The 15,728-nt window shown below is 50.1% G+C and overlaps 1 protein-coding gene across 7 annotated transcripts in view; it reads right to left on the bottom strand.

Moving 5' to 3' along the window:
- The window catches only part of LOC147717179 (signal transducer and activator of transcription 5B), a 1,664,723-nt gene that overhangs the window by 740,786 nt on the left and 908,209 nt on the right, over positions 1 to 15,728 (bottom strand). For all 7 annotated transcript variants that reach the window (XM_086924123.1, XM_086924125.1, XM_086924127.1 and 4 more), the window contains one exon: positions 9,758 to 9,847. In XM_086924123.1, coding sequence (XP_086780249.1) covers positions 9,758 to 9,847 — 90 coding nt within the window. The remainder of the gene's footprint in view (positions 1 to 9,757; positions 9,848 to 15,728) is intronic.

Below are 15,728 nucleotides of genomic sequence, written 5' to 3'. Positions count from 1 at the left end.
TTGAAAATACCAAAGAAATAAACATCTGAAATCTTTTTTGAAAACGACAAAACTGTGTGGGAATCCTCTTGTGAACAGAGAGGAGAATTGTGTGTTCCCTCAGGGATGGTTCCAGTGAACCACTGGAATCACTAGTATGACACACCTTTCGTTACCCCATAACTTTCAATAAGTGAATTTAACACTCTTCTGACCTAATTCAAATACATATTTTTCTAGAGTGATCATAATATATCATAGAGTTTAGACAAAGGGTTTCAAACAAGGAAGCATGCCTAGGATAGATGGTGCAGGAATGCGGAAGATACTTTTCTCTTCAGAGAGTTCTTATAATGAAGACAACACTACAGCATCTATGGTGACAAAGCACTGATAAGAGATCCAGTACTGAAGGTCATTACGAGGACCAAATCATCCATCTCTAAACTTGAAAGCAAAATGGTCCAAATGAATACATTGATTATGTAAGGAAAATTCAGTACTCACTACTTGGATGGAAAACACAAAACAACTGGTGAAGACAGAATCCTCTGTCTGCTTTTGGTTCCTTCTGGGCTCCCCTAGTTATAGGTTCAAATCTCTTATTCTAGGTGAAGCTAATTACAGGACAGCAGGTGCAAAGGTGCCTGAGAAGGTTGTGAGAGGAGCCTTTGTAGCTCAATTACGGATATAATTTACTACCCACATAGCTGCATGAAATCCAGTTTTCCTTGCTTGCCTTTGGTCCCATGTCACCATAACAGTGGCAATGGTCTGACTAAGAGGACCAAATCGATAGAGATTCTTGTCTCTTGCATAGAAACCCCCCAGATATGTTGGGTTTTGTAAGTAGTTGTTAGAGAGCATATCCTACTGGTAAAAACATATCAGTGGATTGTGACATATTAGGGACACAATCCACCCCACCCTCTATTCAACTCCTGTACAGGAAATGAGGGGAACAAGAAAGGACAATTTTGAAAATACACTGTAAATGATAAGATAGATGCATGGTCCCTTCAAATGACAAAGTAAGGGTGAAATTGGGGGAGGGATAGTAAGTGAGTCAGTCCACATTTTGATATGTTTGGCAGTCAGGAACCCTGTTGTCCACAATACCAGAGAACTGGTGTGGAGGAGGATGGTGCGTGGGGTCTTCGTTGAGTACAGGCTGATATTGTTGTGTGAAAATAGTCCAAACTAGTTTTTCAACAGGATATCACACTAACGTTGCACAGTGGCTGCCGTGGCAAAAACTCAATTGGGGATGAGGGGGCGGGAATGGAGGATGGGTGATTAAGGAAATAATGATAAATTATTTTAATAGTACCTGTCCTGATGCTGCCGGCCACCTCGGTGCACCCCTTCTTTCTTGATTGTGTCCCAGCAGTTCCTGGGACACGAGCACAGGCCCCCAACCAATCCAGATACTGCTCTCAATAGCATGAGAGCAACTCCTGGATTAGTCGGAGTGGCTTGGTTTGCAGCTTGGAGAGTGCCTGAGAGTCTGTGTTACTTCTTGAACCCAGCTGGGTTGGAGAAACCTAAGTGCGCATGACGGTTTGGCCGGCCTAACATGGCCGGCCAAAAAAAGTCATGCGCTTTTACAGTGTGTACTACTCCTCCCCTGCTGGCTATGACAACAACCAAACCTCCTCCGCCCAGACTTGGCTGGCTCTAGAGGGAAACAGGAATAATAAAATGGTAATAAAACCAATTTATTATCATTTTATTTTTCCCATTTCCCTCAGCTGGCTCTCAGCAGAGGGGAGACGCTCCTTCAATATAGCGGAGGAGCAGCCGCTGACGTTGTAGTATATGGCAAATGTACGAGGATGTGGTTGATGAGTAGACCACAGAAAAACAATGTACGCAAAAGAAACACTTGATGGACGGAATGCTGGACAATGCAAACATTCCCCCCCCCCCCACCCCCAGTCACAAGGATCTGGGTTTAATCCATCATTCTTTTGCTCACCACACCACCCCAGTTTGGACCCAGCCATATGCAAATCAGTCTTGACCCTGTTCCTTGTGGGAACAGTCCAGCCAGAATTGCCAAGCCTGGTCCTCCCTGGACAGGAAACAAGCATCCTGGGACTGGTTTCAGGGCATCACCCTCAATTGTTCTTTTTGCATTTGTCACCCAGAGTGGGACGGGTGTGACCAGACGTGGGTCCCGTGCTCTCCAGGCCACTGGAGTCAAGCTATCCTGGCTGATGAGGACTGAAAGCCCAAAACCGGTCCTATGATGCTTGTTTCCAATCCAGGGAGGACCTCGCCTGGCAGTTCGGGCTGGACGGTTCCCATTGGGCGCAGGGTCAAGACTGCTTTGCATATGGCTGGGTCCAAACTGGAACGGCATAGTGAGCAAAAAATGATGGATTTAGGCCCAGATCTCTGTACTGGGGTGAATGTATGACACTGTTCTGCATTCTGTCCATCAATTTTTCTTTGTGCATAAAACAGTGTGTCAGATAAGAGCATCTGGGTACTTTGAGTATAGTTAGCAAGCAAAAATAAGCTCACGTACATATAATATAAAGTGTACTCTCATAAAGACAGTTGGGTCTATGAAACATTTACGATGGTGTGCTTCAAAGTGTTTTATCTCTACTGCCGGATGATTTTACTTCCATTTTGCACTGTTTTTATATACTATGTTAATGGGTAATGAAAAAATGTTTTTGAAAAAAATGAAACGGGAAAAAACAAACCGAGTATATTTGTACCGCAGAAAAAAATAAAACCCCCAAAACGGGAGAGCATTACATAAACAATCAATCAATCAATCAATCAAGGCATTTATAGAGCGCACTACTTACCCGGAGGGTCTCCAGGCGCTTGGGGGAGGTGGGGCGGGGTGGGGGGTGCCGCTACTGCTCGAACATCCAGGTCTTGAGTTTCTTCCTGAACGAGAGGTGGTCTTGGGTCAGGCGAAGGTCGGTCGGGAGGGAGTTCCAGGTCTAGGCGGCCAGGTAGGAGAAGGACCTTCCTCCTGTTGTCTCTCTTCAGATGCGGGGGACGGCGGCGAGGGCGTGGTTGGTCGATCGGAGGTGGCGTTTGGGAGCGTAGAAGTTGAGGCGGTTGTTGAGGTAGCTCGGGCCTTGGTCGTGTAGGGCTTTGTATGCGTGGGTGAGGAGACGGAAGGTGATTCTCTTGTTGACGGGGAGCCAGTGCAGGTCTCTCAGATGTCCGGCGATGTGGCTGCTCCGGGGGATGTCGAGGATGAGTCTGGCTGAGGCGTTCTGGATCCGCTGGAGTCTCTTCTGGAGATTGGCGGTGGTTCCGGCGTAGAGGGCGTTGCCGTAGTCCAGTCGGCTGGTGACGAGGGCCTGGGTGACAGTCTTCCTGGTCTCGGTGGGGATCCACCGGGAGATCTTCCGTAGCATGCGCAGGATGTTAAAACAGGACGCGGAGACGGCGTTGACTTGTCTGGTCAGTTTCAGTTTCATTAGCTTTATTCGATTTAAAAGTATAAAATCATAAAAGCACATTGCAATATATAATCACCATTACATTTCATTTCATCTCATTTTACAACATGTAATATTATAGCATAAATCTTTAAAAGAAATCAGGTACCAGATAGATCATTGCGGAGTATGTTAGGTCAAGTCTGGATGTTAGTGCCCCTCACCCCGGCGCCATTTCGGCCCAACCAAAAGTTTCTATCTTCTTTAAACTTGTATAGGGGAGAAATACTTCTCTGGGATAAAAGTCAGATAGTCCCCAGGTATGTATAGGCCCATCTCCTATCTGTGGTTGCCAGGTCTGGAGGTATGGGACAACATTACTATTTCTAAACTTTATTAACACCAGATCGCCAGGTCTCTTTTTTCGAAGCGGGCCCAGCCAACCCACCCTTCTAACACCTAATATTCTACCGTCGATATCAGGAGGCAGGGGTCTATTCTTTGCTAGCCAAAACAGTGTCTTGTTTGTTAGTTCTTGTTGACTTTCTGTTTTTCCATTGGTAAGTACTGGGACTCCAGAAAGGACGCACACAAACGGAGCAGCCTCCGGTGGTAGTTGTATGTGGTTAGTTTTTTGTGGAATATTCACTGGATTGGGGAGTGACCTTTTGGATGATATAGTTACTTTATTCAACCCAGTTTCAAGTGAACAACTATGTGGTATTATACGTTTTGCGGGCACATTCTGGATAGTTGGAATTAACGAATGTGAGACTGCTGGTCGGAGTTGGTTGGTGTTACTTTGAGGAGTTGTTAAAGACTCTGCAGTAATGGTAAGAGACTGTGAGTGATTAGAGCCGACCAAACTTTTTAGAAGTAGTGAGTTTGTCTTAGTCATTTCCTCAATTGCCACGATCCTCTCCCCAAGATTGTTCATTCTTTGTATCAGGGGATGTATCAAAGAGTTGATCATGGTTTGCATCTGAGCCAACAGGGTTGGTGAGGTAAGGGATACAGGGACTAACAGATTCGCGGGATCCTTACTTGTTTCCGGGGAAAGGGAAATAAGCAGTGGTGAATTCAACGACAGTTTTTGCTGCTTTATACCAGAAAGATGCGAGAGGGACATTGTGGGGTTAGTGTTATCTATAGCCAGTGAAGAAATTGGCGTACCCAGGAGATTTCCATATGGTGGGGATAAAATGCAGGATTGGGGACTTGTAATGACTATAGGACGGGTAGAAGCACTAATTTGCTCAGGGGTGGTCTCAACAGCAGTATACTTGGTGTTGCATAAACTATTAAGTTCCTCTAACAATGATAGGCTTTGTGGAGCGGCAGTTGACTGTGGGGGGGAGGAGTCACTTATGGGACAGTCTATAGACAGACGTCTTCGTTCTGTTCTTACTGTTTGTTGGACTGTAAGTGGTGTTGTTTTGGTGAAGTAGTGGACCAGGGTCCCCTTAGCCAGGTCACTTGACTGTGTGGAACTTTTTCGGCCCCCCTTGCGTGTCATGGTGTAAGTAGCAACAGGCACCACCCGGGACAAAGGATGTTTCCAAACAAGTTCTTTTACCTCCTTTTGGTGCACGGCCAAGGGGGGTGGCCCGGCCCGTCCTCCTCTGGCCTCTGATGACCGCAGATGGCCCCGCCCTTGTCCCGGGCTTATCCCGCGCGCGATCCCGCGACGCGGATGAAGCAGCGTCCTCTTGTGCGCCTCCCGGCGCGAAAATCAGGTGGTGGGCGGCGTCCCGGTCCGACAAGGACTGCTGGAACTTGGAGTCCTGCTCTCCCCGCTCGGCAGCCGCGATGACCAGAGCGGCGGCGGGGGAGAGCAGCAAAGACTGTAGGGCTCAGGTGGCTGGTGAACTGCGTGATCCTGCCCCCTGCCCCCTGATGACAACAGGGAGCTCCCGCTCCACCGAAGGAGCAGTGTCCTCTTGTGCGCCTCCCGGCGCGAAAATCAGGTGGTGGGCGGCGTCCCGGTCCGACAAGGACTGCTGGAACTTGGAGTCCTGCTCTCCCCGCTCGGCAGCCGCGATGACCAGAGCGGCGGCGGGGGAGAGCAGCAAAGACTGTAGGGCTCAGGTGGCTGGTGAACTGCGTGATCCTGCCCCCTGCCCCCTGATGACAACAGGGAGCTCCCGCTCCACCGAAGGAGCAGCGTCCTCTTGTGCGCCTCCCGGCGCGAAAATCAGGTGGTGGGCGGCGTCCCGGTCCGACAAGGACTGCTGGAACTTGGAGTCCTGCTCTCCCCGCTCGGCAGCCGCGATGACCAGAGCGGCGGCGGGGGAGAGCAGCAAAGACTGTAGGGCTCAGGTGGCTGGTGAACTGCGTGATCCTGCCCCCTGCCCCCTGATGACAACAGGGAGCTGGTCATGGAGAGGGAGGAGTCCAGGGTGAAGCCCAGGTTGCATGCGTGGTCTGTCGGTTTGGGTGCGGTGCCCAGGGCGGGGGGCCACCAGGAGTCGTCCCAGGCGGAGGGCGAGGAGCCCAGGATGAGGACTTCCGTCTTGTCTGAGTTCAGTTTCAGGCGGCTGGTCGTCATCCACTCGGCTACGTCTTTCATCCCTTCGTGGAGGTTGGTTCTGGCGCGGCGGGGTCGTTGGTCAGGGAGAGGATCAGCTGGGTGTCGTCGGCGTAGGAGATGATGTTGAGGTTGTGTTGGCGTGCGATGGCCGCAAGGGGGCTCATGTAGACGTTGAAGAGGGTGGGGCTGAGCGAGGAGCCCTGAGGAACGCCTTGCCTCTTAACATCAGACAAAGTGCTACTCTGTTCCAGTTCCGCAAACTCCTGAAAACCTGGCTTTTCTCTCAGTAACCCTTTCTCATCCGTCAAATCTGTTTTCTCTCATTCCCCACTTTCGTTAATAATGGTTTCAGCGCCTTGACGCCCAAGGGTATAAGTAGCGCTTTACAAGTGTTAAAAATAAATAAATAAATAGATGACTTCCGTGGCTGCAGATCTAAACGGTGGTAGGCGGACTCTCTGTGTCCTTCCAGCGAGGAAGAAGATGATCCACTCCAGTGCCTCCTCCTGGATTCCGGTGTTGCTGAGGCGCCGCACTAGGGTGCGGTGGCAGACAGTGTCGAACGCCGCGGAGAGGTCTAGGAGGATGAGGGCCGCTGTTTCACCGTTGTCCAGAAGGGCTCGGATGTCATCGGTGGCAGCGATGAGGGCGGTCTCGGTGCTGTGGTTGGCTCGGAAGCCAGACTGTGAGGGGTCGAGGGATCCATTCATCTCGAGGAAGGCGGCCAGCTGCTTGTTGACGGTCTTCTCGATGACTTTGGCTGAGAACGGGAGGAGCGAGATGGGGCGGTAATTCTTGAGTTCAGTGGGGTCCGCTGTTGGTTTCTTTAGTAGAGCGCTGAGTTTGGCGTGCTTCCAGCTCTCAGGGAAGGTGGCGTGTCGAAGGAGGAGTTGATGATGTCCCGCAGGTGGGGTGCGATGACAGCGTCGGCCTTGTTGACGACGTGGTGGGGGCACGGGTTGGTCGGGGATCCGGAGTGGATAGAGTTCATCGTGCGGATGGTGTCTTCTGTGTTGATCCGGGTCCAGGCGCTGAGGGTGGTGGTGGGGGGCGTTGGTGTGGTCGTTGGGAGCGTTGTTTGTGGGCTGAAGCTGTTGTGTATGTCCGCGATCTTGTTGTGGAAGTAGGAGGCGAGGGAGTTGCAGAGGTCTTGCGACGGGGTGATGTCGTTGTTTCCGGCGTTGGGGTTGGAGAGCTCTTTCACGATGTTGAAAAGTTCCTTGCAGTTGTGTGCGTTGTTGTCCAGCCGGTCCTTGAATGCTGTTTTCTTGGTGGCGCGGATCAGTTGATGGTGCTTCCGGGTGGCGAGCTTGAGGGTGGTCATGTTGTCCGGTGTTGGCTCCCTTCTCCAGGCTTTCTCGAGGGCTCGGCAGTTCTTCTTGGAGCTCTTGAGTTCGTCGGTGAACCATGGGGCCTTCTTGCTGCCGGGTCTGCTAGGCGGGGTCCTCAGTGGGGCGAGGTCGTCTGCGCAGTTGCTGATCCACTTTGTGAGGTTGTCGGCGGCCTGGCAGGGGTTCGCTGAGCTGGCGGGAGGGTGCTGGCTCAGGGAAGCGGCGAGCTGGTCTTCTGTGATCTTGTTCCAGTTTCTTCGAGCAACCTGTTGCTGTTGGTGGTGGATCGTGGATCTTCTGAAGGTGAAGTGGACGCAGCTGTGGTCCGTCCAGTGGAGTCCGGTGGCGTGGCTGAAGACGATGTCCTTGCTGGATGAGAAGACAGCGTCGAGAGTGTGTCCGGCGAGGTGGGTCGGGGTGGTCACCAGCTGCTTGAGTCCGAGGTTGGCGAGGTTGTCAAGCAGGGTGGTGGTGTTGCGATCGTTGTTGTTCTCCAGCTGGAAGTTGATGTCTCCCAGGAGGATGTAGTCAGCGGATGGGAGGGCGTGCGGGCTGATGAAGTCGGCGATGTCTTCGCTGAATTGTGTGCGTGGTCCCGGGGGTCGGTAGATGAGGGTGCCTCTGAGGGTGGTTCTGGGGTCCATGTGGATCTGGAAGTGCAGGTGTTCGGCGGTTGTCAGGGTGTCGTCGGTGTTGGTCGTGATGCGGATGGTGTCCCTGTAGATGATGGCGATGCCTCCTCCCGTCTGGTTGCCTCGGTCTCTTCGGGTGATCTTGTAGCCCTCTGGTATGGCGATGGCGATGTCGGGCGCTGAGGAGTCGTTCATCCAGGTTTCCGTGAGGAAGGCGACGTCAGGATCTGTGGTGTCGAGGAGGTTCTAGAGTTCGATGATGTGTCTGTGGACGGAGCGGGTGTTGAGTAGGATGCACTTGAGGTGGTTGCTGCTGGTGATCGGCTTGGCGGGTGCTGGTGAGGTCCGGATGCAGGAGAACTTGCAGGCGTGGCAGCTGAAGGGTCCGTGGGTTCGTCTCGGGGTGGCTCGGTAGCATCCCGGGATTCGCCCGGTGTTGAGTGCGGCGGCGTCGTACGTCCGGCGGGTGGGCTGGGGTCCTCGGGGGCCAGGGGTCCTGGCACTGGGCGCGGTCCAGGCGCGGACGAGCGCAGACGGGCTTACCTTTGGTGCACCTTCGGCGCTCAGTCGGCGCTCCCGCTGCGCGCGTCCGCTGCGCGGTCGCTCAGGGGGCATCATAAGAAGGGGGACGGGAGGGCGGGTCTGCTGGGCTGGGCGAGCGGCTGGGCCAATGGGCCGGTGGTGGGCGGGGCCGCAGGGGGCCAGCGACGGGAAAAAGTGGCGAGCGGCCGGCTCAGCTGTGGCTGGGCCGCTCGGGGTTGCTGGGGGGCGACGGAGTCGGCGGGCAGGATCAGCAGGCGAGGCGGCAGGCAGGATCAGCAGGCGAGCAGGTGAGGGGGCAAGGGGGTGACCCTGCCTCGAGAGCCACAGTGGTCACTCCCGCGGCTACCAGGCTCTCCCCTTAAGAAGGGGGACGGGAGGGCGGGTCGGCTGGGCGAGCGGCTGGGCCAATGGGCCGGTGGTGGGCGGGGCCGCAGGGGGCCAGCGGCGGGAAAAAGTGGCGAGCGGCCGGCTCAGCTGTGGCTGGGCCGCTGGGGGGTGCTGGGGGGCGACTGAGTCGGCGGGCAGGAACAGCAGGCGAGTCGGCAGGCAGGATCAGCAGGCGAGGCGGCAGGCAGGATCAGCAGGCGAGCAGGTGAGGGGGCAAGGGGGTGACCCGGCCTCGAGAGGCACAGAAGGACAAACTTATATATATATCCATTCTTATATACACTATGTGAGGACATTTTGAAATATAAAGTGTGGAAGCTAGAGCCACACAATTTTAAGGCACTTTTAAGATTGAGATTGAACATTTTTGCAGACGAAGTTAAGAAGTAGTATTCAAATAGATAAACATTCAGTTGCTACTCGAGAACGAAATTGATACTGATTTTATGAGTAAATCTTTCATAATCCATTACACTAGTTTTCGTTTAAGACTTTCTTAAAAAATATATATACATACTTTGTTCTGCTAGCCTAACCTCTTTTGGGAAACGTTCACATCTAACCGTACCAAATTAAATGAAATGAGCCAAATTCTTCAATAATTAACCTCTTTTAATATAACTACCTCCTAGAAAAGCTTGCACCCCCCACCTAAGATAAACATAGAAAAAACATGCTTAAAAATTATATTTCAATCCAGAGGAATGTCATTAGCAAAGGCTGACTGGACGAAAGGCCCTTTCCTCTTCACTGGGCATTGCCAGTAATTCACAGAGCGGCTAAGCGAGATGTTATAGAAAGTCCAGACAAGTGACAACTGGTTGGAAACGTAGAATCATACCATGTGTGTTCCATCCAGTACAAGTAATGCTGATGATTTCTATGCATCTCTAGTGCGGGAGAGTTTGGGGAATGATATGGAAAAGATAAGCTACTTACATTTGTTGCTTCTCGTACAAGCCTCTGTTCGTGATACAATATATGCCGGATACATCTGACAAGGTCGAACGGACAACGTTCGTAGCTGTTCTGCAAAAGGAATGAGCACTTTGCTAATTAAGTGTTATCAAAAGAAGAATTAACACCATGTTAAACATCAGCGTGGACAAAAGCTAGCACAGCGGGGTGTGAATCCATGATGAGACAGAGCGTTAAGATCCGTGCCAGTTCACCCACACATTTGAGAGAACAACGTAGATTGCGGACAACAGAAAGACACATAAATGCATAAAGAGAAACTAAATCATCACGATCTTGTTAAGCTCGAATATATTCTAAAGTCACTTACCGTGCATATCTAGCAGTTGGGCTTAGAACAGCACCTTGTTCACTGAAATATTTCAATTGTCAGTGTTGACCAAAGGTGTGGCCGGCATCACTCATTATACTGTTAACCGGATACTGAGTGCCTCACACATTAAACACAATCTAAGGTAGTTTACAGAGCACAGTGGGAAAGGTATCTTGAGATGAGATATACAAAGCTTTTTTGAGGTTGCGAACGGCCCGATTCGCAGAATCGGACCATTTGCAACCGTAAAAAAGCATTTTATGTGAAAAGAAGCCCAATTTGTGATTCGATAACCTATTACCAAATAACAAATTGGGTTTGCGTTTCGGTATGGAAGAAGTGTGTTTAGGGTGTCCCTTCCTAATACGAATCACAGTAGCATGTGGGAATGTTTTGCAGTAGCAAAACATTCGCATTTTACCACCTACCATTCACAAAGGGGTCTCGGGGGAAACCGTTCCCTGAATGTTTAACAAAACATTTTTAGGTCTCTCGTGGCGTACTGCGCACATGCGCAGTCGAGCTCGCAAGATTTTATGTTTTTGGAGAACTTTACTAGCGAGGGCTAAGCCCCGCCCCTCTTCTCCATTGGCTGGCCTCCGAAACGGTGGCCAGCCATTGGAGATGAGGTCCTAGAGATGTTCTTCTTTCTCTTTAACACCTTGGCTGCTAGGGAGATTTTTCTCCAGTGCTGATATTTCATAACTCCCATTATTCATGACGAGCTCAGCTCGTCATCAGCACAGCTCCACTGTGCCTCATGACGAGCTGAGCTCGTCATGAGCATCGAAGGGGTTAAGCCCCGTCCTTTTCAGATTGGGTTCCTTGACTTACTGCTGAAGTAAAAGGTTTCATATCTTTTTCATGGGTCCAGATGGCCCCATAAAGAAGATAAAGGAACCTTTTAAGTGAGTAGGAAGTCCTGAAGCCCAGTCTGAAAGGGACAGGGCTTAAAGAGACAATGCGTCATGGCGAGTGGTTGTTCAAAGCATTCCGAATTTAGCACATGCGTATTTTGAAGTAAAGGCATTTTGGGCGCCAATTAATGGTGGATTGCGTGCTCAGCGAGCCTCCAGTCAGAGGGACGCGCAACTCTTGCAGCCAAGCCTGTGATATCAGATAACGCAGCACGCCTTTTACATCCACACACCCCTGCCAAGCAGCCATTTATTGTTAAACGTGTTACAAAAAGTGCAGGCAGGCAATTACACGGCAGCCATTGTACAAGGGGCGCACTCAAAGTGTTTAATATGAAAACATGGCGCGCCATCGGGCCCACGGCAGAAATCTGATGAAACTGCCGCCGCAGCTGAAAGACTGCCAGCCTTTTTTGGGAGGAAGTGACTGTAGAGCGGAGCCGCGTATCCGTATCGGCTCATGGCTCAGATGCTGGGCAAGATTGCACCCTCGCTGCATCTTCAGAGGAGGACGCGCTCCAGATCCTGTGATGAGGGGTGAAGCCTGTCTGCTGCTTTCACCAGGCTGAATCCCTAGCAGTCAGCCCCCCCCCCCACCCCCAACACCGGCCTGTAAGCTGGTGGGCGCACGAGCCCCAGGGGGGCCCGTGCCTCTCAGGGCAGGTGCAGGTAAGGCCCGGTCCTACAGCTGTCTTTCTAAAAGTCTCTTACTATAGCTTTGAAACTGTTGTGTATGATGATGCCAATGTACTGTAATTTCTAGAGCTCGTTTAATGGGAGCGAGCCAGCACTTTCAGCAGGAGTACTACACTTTCAATGGGAGCGTATTTGCACTTCTTTCAAAGGTTGCAGCACTTGAAGAGATAGAGTGCAAACACTTCTCAGAATCGCCGACACACATTTATTTTTCATAGGTGCTCCCGCTGAAGCAGTCCAAATGGGAAACATTGGGCTGTGCTAATCAGTCCCAGGGGCATATTTGAATGCCAACTCATCAGTTCTGGGCAGGACTTAAAGGGAGAGGGGAAGGGGCGCCAAGTGCTTGTGTTCTGTCGGACTCTGTTGGCTGAGCGCTGGTTAAATTATACCGAGTGCCGGGTTAACAACAGCGTGACTGTGTGATTTACTCTCTGAAGTGTTTCACTGAAGTAATCCTTCTCTCCTGTTGCACTCGCTCCCGTACTGTAGCTTCCGGCTCCTTTGCTCATTTCCTAAGAGCCTTAATAGCTTAACTTTTTGATTGTTTTTAAGAAATAACTAAAAAAAATGCTTTTTGTCGATGCACGTGCTTATTTTGCTCCAGTGCCGGATTTGCCAAGACACGCCAAAGGACTCGATCTACTAATGACAGAGGGAAAGCACATTTCAGCGAATTTACTGAACAAAACTGACTGGGGCAGCCAGCGGAGCGGTGATCGATTTTCAGTTTATTCAATGGTGTGTGTAATTTTTGCCATTTAGCAGCACAAGCGGGTTCTGAAGCTTGAAGTCAAGCCAGGCTTGTGGCAGGTCAATTGACATGTTTGCTCAAAACACCAAAGGAATAACCTTTCCTCGAATGCATGAAACCAAGAGATACACAGAAACTCAAAGAACAACCATCACTCTAAAGCCTCTCCCAGCATTTAGGTTAAAGTTGAAGTTGGGGAAATTTATAGAGCGCACGTTTACCAAAAAGGTTTCATGGCGCTAAGCAGACAGCAACAATGCGGGGTGACAATTAGACAGCAAAAGCTCTAGTAAACAACCAGGTCTTCAGACCCTTGCGGAACTCCAAGTAAGATTGAGAAGATCGGAGATGATCAGGGAGGGAGTTCCACAAACGGGGAGCCTGGAAGGAGAAGCTCGACACACCCCCATGTTTCTTTCTAGTAAAACGAGGGATAACCAGGAGGTTCTTGGAAGAAGACCGTAAATATGTTGAGGGATTGTAGGGTGATAGCCTAGAAGCTACAAAGAGGGGAGCTGAACCAACTAATGATTTAAAAATAAGACAACCTAATTTAAAAAGGCATCTATGAGCAACCGGTAACCAGTGTAGTTGCCTCAGCAACGGAAGGGCATGATGGAATCTGGGCCGATTATAAATCAGCCTAGCCGCCTGGTTTTGAATAGGCTGAAGTCGGCGTAATTCATAGGCTGGAATGCCAATAAAAAGGTAATTGGCGTAATCGACTCGAGAAATAACTACGGCAAGGAGGATAGCCTTGAGAGCATCAGTAGTAAAGAACCGAGGCACATTGCGAATAGTCCGGAGACATAGAAAGCAGGAAGAGGCGATAATACTGATCTGAGTATGCATTGATAGCTCGTCGCTGATTTTGATGCCTAGACTCTTCACCGACTTAACAGGGGAAGGGGCGGATCCAAGGGAAGAGGGCCAAACATTGGAAGACCAGGGATTGGAAGAGCCTCCGAACAAGACTAGCTCCGTTTTGTCAGGGTTTAACTTTAAATGACTTGCGTTCATCCAATCCTGAATGAAAATCATAGTATTCCGGAAATGGGAGATAGAGTCAGAAGAAGAGGATAAAGTAAAAATAAGTTGAAGGTCGTCAGCGTAATTAAACACTGAGACCTCCAGATTACATAAAGCAGAGATTAAAGGAAGAATGTAAAGATTAAAAAGAAGAGGGGGAGAGAGCAGAGCCTTGGGGAACCCCACAAGAGACAGTGCGCGGGGCAGAGGAATAGGGTGAAAGCTGAACCGTCTGTTGGCGGTTCTCCAGGAAAGAAGAGACCCATCTCAGGGCCACGTCAGCAATGCCAGACGCCCTGACACGGTCGACCAAAAGAGAGTGGTCGACCGTGTCAAAGGCAGCCGACAGATCAAGAAGACGAGGGCCTGAGAGGATCCACGGTCAGCACTAACTCTCAGTTCATCTAGCACTGCCAGAGTGACCGTTTCTGTAGAATGAGAAGGGCGGAAGCCGGCCTGATAGGGACTGAAATAATCAGAGGCCTCTATGAAGGTGCTAAGGCATTGGGTGACATGTCTCTCCAAGACCTTACCCAAAAAGGGAAAAAGGGAAGATAGGATGGAAATTGGAGGAAATAGTCGGATCGGCTCCCACCTTTTTCAACACTGGAACAATCACGGCTGACTTGAAAAGGTTAGGAACAACACCCAAAGTCAGAGATTTATTGAGAAGGGTATGCGGAAGCTCAGCACAGATCGAAAAAATTTCACGGAGAATGGATGAAGGGCAACTACCGGTGGGGGAGTCAGATTTGGTGGAGCTCACCAAGCTAAGAAAATTCTCTATCAGAATAGGTGGGAAATGTGAGAAAGAATGTGCACTAGGGGGTGGTACAGGAGGGGCAAAAGAGTGGGATGGAGGAGAAATGTGAGACTTAATAGTAGCAATTTTAGTGAAAAAATAATCATGAAGGGAATCACACAGGTCCCGAGAGGGAAGGGGTTTGACAGTTACTCGGTCAAGTTTGGAAAGACTATTAAGGACAGAAAAAATTTCCTTAGACTTATTGGGGGATGAAAGTATCATTGCAGAAAAATATCGTGTTTTAGCGGCAAGAATATCATTTTTATATTCCCTAAGAATGGCAAAATAAATGATCTTATTAGAGGGGTCATAATGCCGACGCCACTTACGTTCTGCCTGCCTGAGCTGAAGTTTCTTAGCTTGTAAGGGAGGAGAGAACCATTTCTGTGCATCATGTGGGCGTTTAAGACGAATCGATCTCCAAGGGATCAGTTCGTCACAGGACGAGGTAAGTCAAAGATTAATGGCCAAGGCCTGGTCATGAAGGGAAGGGTCTGGATTGTCACCACCAGTCGGGCTAGAGGCAGATAGCGAGGAACAGAGGGAGTTAATATCAACTCGTCCCCAGTTTCTCACTTTAACATTGGTGGGTAAAGGGGTGTTAGACACCATTTTTAGCGCAAAGAAAAAGAGACCATAAAATGGTCAGACCACAAACAAGGAGAGACTGAAAGTAAGGAAATATCCAAATTAGCCGACCAAATTTGGTCTAGAATGTGACCGAGCTTGTGGGTGGGAGAGTGTACCAATTGTAACAAGTTCAGATCAGTGAGCAAACCAGAGAACTCCTTAGAGTGGGAGTCCTCCATAGGATCACCAGGCCAGTAATTAAAGTCACCTAAAATCACTATACGCGAGTTGTTAACTGTCAAGTTGGCCAAGATCTCACTCACTCAAGAAGGAAAGGCAGGCATAGATTGAGGGGGACGATAGAACAAGACACAAACTAACGGGGGAGAGACAGATAGGGTTTTCATAACCAAATAATCTACAGCAGGGATCACCGGAGAAGGCATTACAGAAAAACACCATCTAGAATGAATAATGGCAGCCACCCCACCCCCAACTTTACCTGTAGCACGGTCAGAGCGCAGGAGATAGTAATTTTCAGGGAGGGCCGCTAAGATATCAGCAGAGAATGCCCGGGAGACCCACGTTTCGGTAAGAAATAAGCAATCAGGGTGGACTTGATCAAGAAAGCAGAAAGTCTCATGCTGGTGTTTGACTAAAGACCGAGAGTTTAGCAGACATGCCGAAAAGGCCACGGGGGGGACAGACAGAGGAGGACACTGCAGACAGGTTGACGCCATCTTTGTGGTCAATGGGTTCCCACGCTGCAGGGTTCAATTAGGGAGAGTCAAAGGGACAAAAAAGACCCAAGGCGACTAACTTGGCCTGTATACGTTCAGAGATAGGCC

Source organism: Lissotriton vulgaris, chromosome 5, assembly GCF_964263255.1.
Source record: "Lissotriton vulgaris chromosome 5, aLisVul1.2, whole genome shotgun sequence".
Lineage (NCBI taxonomy): Eukaryota > Metazoa > Chordata > Amphibia > Caudata > Salamandridae > Lissotriton > Lissotriton vulgaris.
This window is presented reverse-complemented; position numbering and strand designations above follow the sequence as displayed.